Here is a 10,159-nt window from a genome sequence, read left to right as displayed (position 1 = left end):
AAATAGGTCAAATGATGACTTCTAACATTCATACAAATTCGTCACGCAAATTATTTTAAAAATGTATTACTGAATTTTCTGAACACACAGTAATTTGTACCTACCTAAATATTGAGAAGTAATTAATTAAATTATAGGATCACAATATTTTCTAGTCGATATTATAAAAAGCACGTAGGCGTGTAGTTTTATTTTGCTATGCGATAATGAAATGGAATAATACATTGTAATAACTTTCTATCATATAAAAAATCATTTTACTTTAATTGCAGTAACTTATGTCACACTCCTAGGGTATTAGGACAATAAAAATATAATTTTATTTTTCTAATTTTTAATTCATACTACACAAATAATTTGCTATTCAATTAACAGACTTCTCCTTAATCAATTTACGAAATTGATTCATTTGTTTGACATTGCTTTGTCTCCGACTATGCGATGTGTGTCGCGAGTGGCTTGATCTCTCCGACCGAGGAGTGGGAACTGGGTCAACGTCCTCTTCTTTAGGCTCCTCTTCTTCATCATTGAGGATATTAGTTTTCTTAGAACCTTTTGAACCGCTGCCAGAAGATGTGGATGCTCTATGCCGTACTGGCTTGACATCGCCACTGAAGCTGAATATGAACCTCAGTTCGGCCATCAACTCTTCCTTGAATGACAGCTGTAAAGATAAGAAGGTATAACAAACTCTAAGATTAATTGTAAGCCATTCAGGTTAAAACATAAATGTATGTATCTTGCAAAAAAAAAACATAATTCAAAATCACACATTTTCCATCAGAAGTAAGTCAGCTACAATAAATGTACAAAACGTATTTTTAAAAGCCAAGGATTCCTTGAATTAGTCTAGTTACTATTTTACACACCTTTTCCCTCCTCGCAATCATCCAGACATCAACAGTCATTTCGAAGAAAGCGCAAATTACAGCAAGTCCGGAGCCAGCTACAAGGACAATGAACACGCCGCCCACGTTAGCCAGGACGAGAGGCTGCGCGTCTCCACTACCCGCATCGTCATCCTAAATAATTCCAACAGACTATCAATTTACCTGCTTACTAAATATAGTTTTTGTGTCATTTATTTTCTGGAGTCTGGCTAAATTAAGATGTATAAAGATTTGACTTCATAGAATAACTATTTTAAGACAGACAGATTTCATGAACAATATTCTAAAGTAACTATTCAAATTACTTCAAGTAAAGATTATAGTATTTTATTTGGGATTTCTATTTCAATATTATATATTGTGATTTATGGAAGTCTATTTTGTTTTAAATAAGGTAAACTATTGTTTACCTTAACACTATTTGTGTAGCAAACTCTAAATAGATAGTCTCTAGAAGGAGATTTAACTCACAGCACAAGCGCCACCGCCTCGTTTTTCCTTCCACCATTTATCTTTCATTCTCGTTATTTTGCCTTGTTCTTGCAATTGCAAAATTGATTCACTCATTGGTTGTCTATAAGGCGAATCTAATGAATGAAATGATATTTTTAATCTTAATATATATAAATCTCGTGTCACAATGTTTGTCATCAATGGACTCCTAAACCACTTAACCGATTATAATAAAATTTGCACACCATGTGCAGTTCAATCCAACATGAGAGATAGGATAGTTTTTATGAAAAAAACGTAAACATGTAGGTACCACGGGCGAAGCCGGGGCGAACCTCTAGTATTTTATAGAATTCTAGGTTACCACAAGGATGGATAAAGTTTCGTCTGGTATTAAACATAAAAATAATAAACAGTTTTCTTACGATTTATTTTACCAAATCGAGGCAGCACATAGAAACTTACAAATTAATGTAATTATGATATCATTATAGATACCGATTGCTATTAGGTACTTTTCTCTGATAATTAGGACAAGTGATAACTGCGTTAAAAATAACGGACTTCAAACTTGCACTTGCAACATTTACAAATACAGACAAAAATGCTCATAAAATAAAAACTACTGGGCCTATCTGAATAAATTTTTTATGAAACCAATTCGACACCATCCCGCATAGAACAAAAAAAGAATCACTTAAATCGGTTCAGAAACCTCGGAGTAATCGGTGTACATACATAAAAACACATACCGGCCGAATTGATAACCTTCTCCTTTTTTTTGAAGTCGGTCAAAAAAGTAATACTATCGTGTTTTAAAAACGTGGTTGAAACTTACTTTTTTTCATAGCTATACCATATCCTTTACTATCCAATAGGCCACCGACCTGCGCTACATCACAGTTCCTTTCTACCATATATTCAATTGACGTGGATTCCATTAAGAAGGCATAGTCTTCATCATTTGACTTTACACTAAAAAGCGAATTATTTTTTTATCTATCCATTTTCTGGACCTAGACGACCTTATTTTATTTGTGTTATGCGTTATAATGTAGTATCTTACCGTTCTAACCCTATGTCGTTAGTTTGAGTCATTAACTCTGGATGAGAATCCATATATTCATACATTTTTTGATACAGCAAATTATCGGATTCCTGAAAAAATAATGTTATACATTTTACACAATTACAACATACTATTATTGATATGATAGATGAAATTATATACTTATGTAATTTTAAACATTTTTATTTCGTTATCAATACTTTGATTTCAATTTAAATAGTAAATAATAAGCCTTAGCTAAGGATAATTATATTATTGCAATACCTTAAAAAATCCAAAGGTAGCTCCACCCCGCTTAGCACCATACGTAATACCATATGGATTACTTGCTAAATCTGTCACACTCTTAATAGCATAAAACTTTGACTCTACGGTCAAGAAGGCAGCTAAATTAGCCGTGTATGATGATACCATAATCAATGTAAAGAACCACCACATACTGCCTGCCATTCGAGTAGAAACAGCACTAGAATATGTAAAAAAAATTATAATGCCACAAAAAAACCTGTGCAAAAGTAGTTCATTACTTGCTAAATAGTTCATAATGTATTAAAAAAGTTATTATTTTTACTTGAAATGATAATTACATAGGAGCAATTTCAGATCCCTGAGTCAGTACACTTCCCAATGTAAACCAAAATGAATTAGCCAATGTCCATTGATTGTCCAAAGTTTCAGGCTCCGCAATACACGGATATGGGTTTTGCCACTCTTCGGGAGCAAATCTTCCCAAAATAAACAGCAGCACTGACACTCCGACGTATGCACCAGCTAACCAACCCCACACCTGTAAATTATTAACTTATAAGTCTGATCAATTTGTTGGATGAATTTTTATTTTCTAGGTCCATTCTTACCTGATACGAAAACGGTGAAATGAAAGAGAAAAGATCCGGAGGTTGCTTAGTTGGCTTTTTATACAAAATAGTTATTCCTAAATTCATGAAGGGACTGGTAAAATCTACCACTTTTTGGCGTGCCGCTGTTATTGTTAAATCGGTGATTGCAAAATCAGCCCTCTGAAATCAACAATTATTTTGTACAAAGAATTATGATTCTTAACGTATCAAAATATTTAACAAAATGCTTTACCGTATTCTTAAAAATATGAAGTGTCGTAAAAAGAGTATGTTTTATAAAAAATAATAAAGTATATTTACGCCATCCATTATTTTCTCCATCATACCAGTCCATTTTTTCAATTTTGGCTCATAGGATCCATAAACGCCGTCTTCTTGAATTTCAAATGTGTAATTAAATTCATTCATTTTCGCTAATTCCTCAATTATTTCGATACCAAAACCTTCATATCTGTCATTGCTTTCTAATTTCAATGATGATTCCTTGAGCATACCGTACGGAGCACTCTACGAAAGAAACGGTTCAATTATTCTATTATCAAAAAGCTTCATTTACAAAAATTATTTTAAAACATTCATACCAATGCTGTTAGAACAATAAAGTGTTTGCCTTTCATATACTCTGATCCTTCCTGCTCCACAGCTGGTACTATTTTCCTCATCTCTGTAAAACCATCTTCCATTGACCAAGTTCCAATCTGAAAAATTTATTATTGGCAATGTTGATATACCAATATGTTACTGAATTATGCTATGTTACGTCCATAATTACCTTTTCAAAGCCATGAGCCATAACTTCAAGAACATCAACTTCAAACTCTGAACGAAAACCATCTTCGTCAAATTTTATAACACCTGTTAAGCCATCTTGTTCCATCTGTTGAAATATTTATTCTATTTTATCAAACTTACTTTTAGCATTTCATTGAATATTCCGTAACGAAGCGGATGTGTACGACTCTACTATTATAATGTCTCATATTGTATAAATTATAATACTTACCGTTCTTATAAAATTAATTATACTGGATCCAAAACTCCATGTTTCACTAGCATCGCAAGTAACATTCCCACCTTCTTCTAACCCCATTATTTTGAGAGCTGAAGTGTATAACATAACAGCATCGTAAACTAAAGCCAAATTTAAATTCAAAGTTTGACCTTCTATTGCCGTTTCTATTTGACCTTCTGATAACTCCTTCACTTTATCATTAATAGCTGCTGTAAATTGTTTTATTTCATCTAATTCAGGATCGAAAAACCTGATTCCTGAAAAGTAAAATTTTAGAATAATAAGTGTTTACAATGTTTCCATATTTGATTTGACCCAATTTCAACGTGTTTATAAAAATATATTTTTTTAAGTTAGCCGAGCTATTTGTAATAATTAATTTATTAGTGTGCAAAATTTAATTGATTAAAGAAAACAAGTATGAGAATAGAAGTCAATATCTATTTACCTGTTATATTCGATCCACCGTGTTTGTACGGATCAATATCAATTGTATGAAAGTCAGGGTCCATAATAATGTAACTGTGTTCGTCTGACATAATACCAACTTGTTGTGCTTGTTCCAGGAACAATGGCAAATTATCCCTGCTACAACAGACTAAATAGTTGACTGAACCAGATGCCTTAATAGTTTTCAATTGAGATCTGAAACAAAGGAAATACAATGCTATTGTATAGTTATTATACAATCAAGTTAAATATGCCAATAGAATTAAAATAATACAGAAGTGTATTTATTTTGATGGTGGTGTATAAAAAGTTTTTTTTTATTCCTCTTGTATGAAAATTAAATTTAATCCTTTTGTTAAAAAAGCTCTCATAAGCTTAAACGTTATTTTTACAACAACATACAACATAAACGTAAATTATATCTTATTATATAAATATCGCACCTGAAATCGTCTCCGTCAGGTAGTTGAACTACGCTTATTACAATATGTTCTTGTGAATCCAAATCTTCCATATTGAGAATGTTATCCAAGAATGGCAAAAGTTCAGCGCCTTCATAAATTATAGTGAAGTCTGTCCAACCCTTCATCGCTATAATATCTGCGAAAACCTGAAAAAGTATTGAAAGTTCAGAAAATGTTTCACGTGAAGTGATATAATTCTTTTGTGATAGATTACCTGTGAATAGGCCATGTGATTCGGGTATAAATTGACTGCAGACCAATTTCTATTCTGTGCTGTCATTGGCTCGGTAATTATGTGTGGAATTTCAAGATAATCGGCGATAACTTGGACGTGTTTCATTGTAGCTTTGCTTGTCGGTCCAAATATACCCAAAACATTGTTCTATAAATACATATAAAACTTTAAAATATATGCATCTGATAAATTGGAATCACTGCAATCTTAATACCGTTTTACCATTTTATTCTGTATATTAAAAAAATTCTCATAATTAAATTTCATTTAATCAAAACAATAAGTGAATTAAAATAGTCTACGTACTTCTAAAAGTGAACATATTCCGTTTTCTGCCTCAATCAAATCTCCAGGGGAAGTCTTAATAACACTTGCTTCGAATGGATTCTCTTCATTTTGGGATGCGTCCAAAATGCCCAAATTAAAAGCAGCTTCCAACAAGAAAGTGCCATCGTCAAAAATTGCTCCTGATAACACATAAAAAAATATTGTTAACTATTTGATGCGTAGCATTTTTTTCCGCTGACAGTAAAGTAGGCTTTAATAGCCTTAGAATAAATCGTTTAATCAACGTAGGTACAATTTTAGCAGTATCGTACTTATAGATATTTTGAACAAACTGTACTCACCTATCGTTTTTGAGTCGCCTACATTATAAATGCTACACAGAACTGTAAAAACAACATAAAAATAATTCATTTAAAACAATATCGTTCACATAACATAATAGGGTGGGCTTGCGTAAGTGCGTAAGGCGACTAAATTGAATTTGATTCATAGGAGATAAATGCAATTGCGCTATATTTTTGGATCTGTAGCATTGTGCAGTTGGTCATAATTACGTCGCATATGCGTCTAGTTGGCGCATACGGCCTGTTGGCGGTTTGAAATAGCAAAACCGCATTTCATTAGTCTCACTCGAGCTTTCATAGGTATATAATTGCTCAAATTAAATTTTAACCCGACACTCTCGGTTATTTTCATTTCGTGGAACTGTTAATGTTTTATGAAATGTAGGTAAATTTGGACCTTTTTAGCATAATATTATTGTGGTTGTTCATTTCAAATATGGTTCATCTCAATCTTTTAATTAAATGTTTTATGATATTAAAAACAAATCTTGCCTCTTTAAATTATTCTATGTCATTGTAAGAATTTCTTCTATAATTAATTATTATCGAACCAACTATCTCCTAAACTATTTATGATGCTATGCATATATTTTAGCAGTTAATTTTTTTAGTGTTTTAGTAGAACAATAAAGAATATTATTAATAATAAGAATATAAATTATGAATAACGCCCATGAAGGGGATAAGTGAAACGATTTTTTTGTTTTTACGTTTCAATACAAAAAAATATACTTAGTGAAAATTTTACTGAAACAAGCGCCATCTAGTTTCTCACAATGGAACTAAATGAAAGCTCGTCGTTCGTTGCGAGACTGAAAACTGAATACAACATCGGAATGTTTTATTGTAATGTTATGAAAACAGATGACGTTGAAATGTAAAACATATTTGTAATGTGTATTTTCAACCAACTTGCAAAAAAGGGGTAGGTTCTTTGTTACCTCAGAACTTTTGAACAGCCTTCCCGGTTGGTTTCATTTAAATTTGTGTATATCTGACAATTTGAATGCAGATATAGAATCTATTTTTTTAAAATAGATACTAGGTTATTCAAATTTTAAAGTAACCCTAGAGTGATGACCATATCAACAAAGGAGATGTTATTGAATAAAGAATTATTACAAAGCTTATGAAAAAGTATTTCGTTGTTTTATTTATTTATTTAAAAGCACTCTGTCGACCCAAAAAAATTTAACGTGTTTTAACGTACTTCATTATCTTGAACCGTAATTACGGATCGTTAATTAAATTTCTCATTTCGAATAGGTATCGTCGTGCCAAAATTTTCTAATAACCGCTTCTTTCGAGCAATTAAAATAATATCTTTATTCTTTACTTTAACACTTAAAATTAACCCCTTATTGCATGAATTATGAAGGAGATGAAATAAAAATTATTTTTTTGCAAAAAAGTGTTTATTAGACCTTACATTATGAGATCAAATTGAGAAAAAAAATTATTTACTTATATTATAGAAAATATGAAACGGCGCCATATTTGGACTCGTATGCAGTGTTTGTTGTATTTTTTCTGTCATATATGGCTTCGTATGCAATTAGAAAAAAGTAACTAATTAATAAAATAAAAACATATTCCGGATTAATTTCACACACACGGTTGCTAAGCCCCAAACTTAACTTAGGCTTGTATCCTGAATGCTAAGTCAACTGATATACTACATATACTTTACATAAATCCTATCCTACTAATATTATAAATGCGAAAGTTTGTGAGGGTGGATGTATGTGTATTTGTTTGTTTGTTACTCTTTCACGCAAATACTACTGAACCGACTTCTATGAAATTTAGCACACATAATGTAGAAGGTAACTTGGACCAACACATAGGATAGGTTTTATCCCGGAAATCCCACGGGAACGGGAACTATGCGTGGTTTTCTTTCAAAACGCGGGCGAAATGTTAGTACTTTATGTGGATGCTTAAATAACACTCAGAATCACAGCCAACTTATACTTCGTGAAGTTGCTAAAAACAATAATCATGTACGTTTGTCATTATAACATCAAAACACGTTATATTTTTCACATAACGTGAAGGAACGAAATTGGAACAATATAGGCATAGCTGACGGGCGTTCTTCTTCCAAATTTGGTAATGACTAATCCCATCAGATTGTACAGAATCAAAATGAAAATCTAGATGTCTTGCAGGAGTTTTTCGTAGCTTTTTTGCGGCAATTGGCGAGTTAGGAACACGGAGGAGACATCAGAGATGCTGATGTTTCTAAGTTTTTGACGACCACGTCTTCTGGTAATAAGAGCTTTCCCTGACTTTCGCATAGCTCTGAAACGGCTAATCAAAAATCATACAGTGGCATATAGCATGAGTCTGTATTTATTGATGATGATATGATATTTACATGCTTAGCAGTGAGATAAAAGTGTGCAGGATCGATACTGGAACAATCTGTGAAAGTATCCTTGAATGCATACCAAGCCACATATGACATAATATATTTTGGACGGAATGCATACGAAGCCAAATATGACAGATTTGGAAAAGTACAAAAAACATGATTAAAACAAAAAAAACAACCTAACCAAATGTTTTATCTTATTTTAGAAAGACTAAAGAATGAAGTAATATTTTTTTTCATGGCTTTACTCTCCTTTTTAATATTGAAATCTTAATTTGAAAATCACAGTTTTTTCCGCGCACTCAAACCGTCGCACGCGCTAGACTAAATCTATAATATATCTGATGGATAATATTTACATTGTATAAATTAATTACATTCCAATTCTCGATGAAATGCTGTTTAAGATGTAAGGTAGTTTTTTTAGATAATGTTTATAGTTAGCCTATAAAAAATTCATAAACTTCGTCGTCCATATATGGCTTTGTATGCGGTAAGGGGTTAAGAACTTTTTCTTAGCGATTTCATTACTGGGTTTTATTTTTAAGTCTTTTACCTTGAATAGATTTAAATAAAAATAAAAAATTAAAAAATGTAAGTACATTAATTTGTATCTATAAAAAGACAACAATCAAAATTACTACTTATATAGTTCCAGATTGACTTATATAAATTATGCCCCAATACACATACTTACAGTCATAGGTACTTACCTAAATCTTGATCTGTTTGATATTGTATTGAAACGAATTTGATGAAACAATATTTTTTATTTTGTTTTATTCTATTTTAAGGATTTTTTATGTTTTGTTTTCAATAATATCGTGCTAATAATTCAAAGTACTTGTACACAGTCCATATGTTGCCGTAGTTTACATACAAACTCCTGTGGGTCGATCGTTTGGAACAAAATGTATCAGATTTTTTACTTTCTTCTGGTAGGGGTTAGTCCCATGTGCTTATAAAAACTCTATTACTAGGTGCCCGTTGGCACAGGATCAGAATATTATAGTGCGAATTGTATATTGTTTAATATGAAATACATGTTAGTTTTACATATTGTAATTTTCAAGTTAGGGATTAAAAAGTACCTCTGGGTGAAATGAAACGTGTGTAAAACAATGTTAATACTTATCAATTAACATTTTTCATTAGCATTCTAGGTTATTTACTACGTAGGTATATATTTTATTTTCTAGATAAAATAATTTATTTATGTTGACATACTTTACAGGTAAAAAAGCATTTTAAAGGAATTGAGATTAAACCTGCACATTCAATTCATAAATAAAACAAAGCGTAAAAAAGATAGATTTCGACTAAACACCTAATACCTTATTCGTTGTAATCCTGTCCCGAGATCCACGATTTATTTTTGATCCCCCTTCATCCATCGTTAATGTAACACAATGCCAGTAAGACGGATTTTTTGTATTCCATAGAGACTTGTTTCGATTTAATTATTAAAGTACCTATCTAATAAAAATTTAAAAGAACTGCATGAACCTAATCAGTAATCACATAATGATAAGATTTAATAGCGACTACATCCAAAACATCAATACAAATTGTATAATATGCTTATGCTTTCGAAAATAAATGTAGGTACACAAGTTTCCTTCTTTACAAAAACCTTTTCTAATTAGAAATGTTTCAATGAACTTCTGTTGAATGGATAAATAGTATGTGAATTCGGGCTTATATTTATCATGCAAAT

At 31.5% G+C, this 10,159-nt stretch overlaps 1 protein-coding gene across 2 annotated transcripts; it reads right to left on the bottom strand.

The window, feature by feature from the left end:
- Positions 1-317: 317 nt before the first annotated feature.
- LOC123696658 (glutamate receptor ionotropic, kainate 2-like) lies at positions 318-6,208 on the bottom strand. 2 transcript variants are annotated; one of them, XM_045642993.1, is made up of 17 exons: positions 6,063-6,208; positions 5,740-5,900; positions 5,413-5,580; positions 5,178-5,344; positions 4,733-4,929; positions 4,276-4,541; positions 4,045-4,149; positions 3,854-3,970; positions 3,573-3,779; positions 3,270-3,431; positions 3,000-3,199; positions 2,677-2,878; positions 2,410-2,501; positions 2,182-2,318; positions 1,362-1,477; positions 870-1,022; positions 318-664 (listed from the first exon to the last, which is right to left on the bottom strand). In XM_045642993.1, the coding sequence occupies exons 1-17, from the start codon at positions 6,130-6,132 to the stop codon at positions 365-367; spliced, it is 2,820 nt and encodes a 939-aa protein (XP_045498949.1). In that variant the 5' UTR covers positions 6,133-6,208; the 3' UTR covers positions 318-364. The 2 variants fall into 2 exon arrangements, 1 of the variants encoding a protein (XP_045498949.1); XR_006752107.1 differs by lacking the exon at positions 318-664 and having other exon boundaries at positions 880-1,022; positions 2,178-2,318.
- Between the last annotated feature and the right edge of the window lie 3,951 nt (positions 6,209-10,159).

Source organism: Colias croceus, chromosome 13 (genome assembly GCF_905220415.1).
Source record: "Colias croceus chromosome 13, ilColCroc2.1".
NCBI classification, from domain to species: domain Eukaryota; kingdom Metazoa; phylum Arthropoda; class Insecta; order Lepidoptera; family Pieridae; genus Colias; species Colias croceus.
This window is presented reverse-complemented; position numbering and strand designations above follow the sequence as displayed.

Excerpts from the sequence above, each read along its gene's own strand:
- LOC123696658 (XM_045642993.1), bottom strand. The coding sequence starts at position 6,132 with ATGAATTATTTTTATGTTGTTTTTACAGTTCTGTGTAGCATTTATAAT. Across the intron at positions 3,200-3,269 it reads TTTCACCGTTTTCGTATCAG|GTGTGGGGTTGGTTAGCTGG; the intron begins GTAAGAATGGAC and ends AATAATTTACAG. Across the intron at positions 1,023-1,361 it reads GAGGCGGTGGCGCTTGTGCT|GATGACGATGCGGGTAGTGG; the intron begins GTGAGTTAAATC and ends GGAATTATTTAG.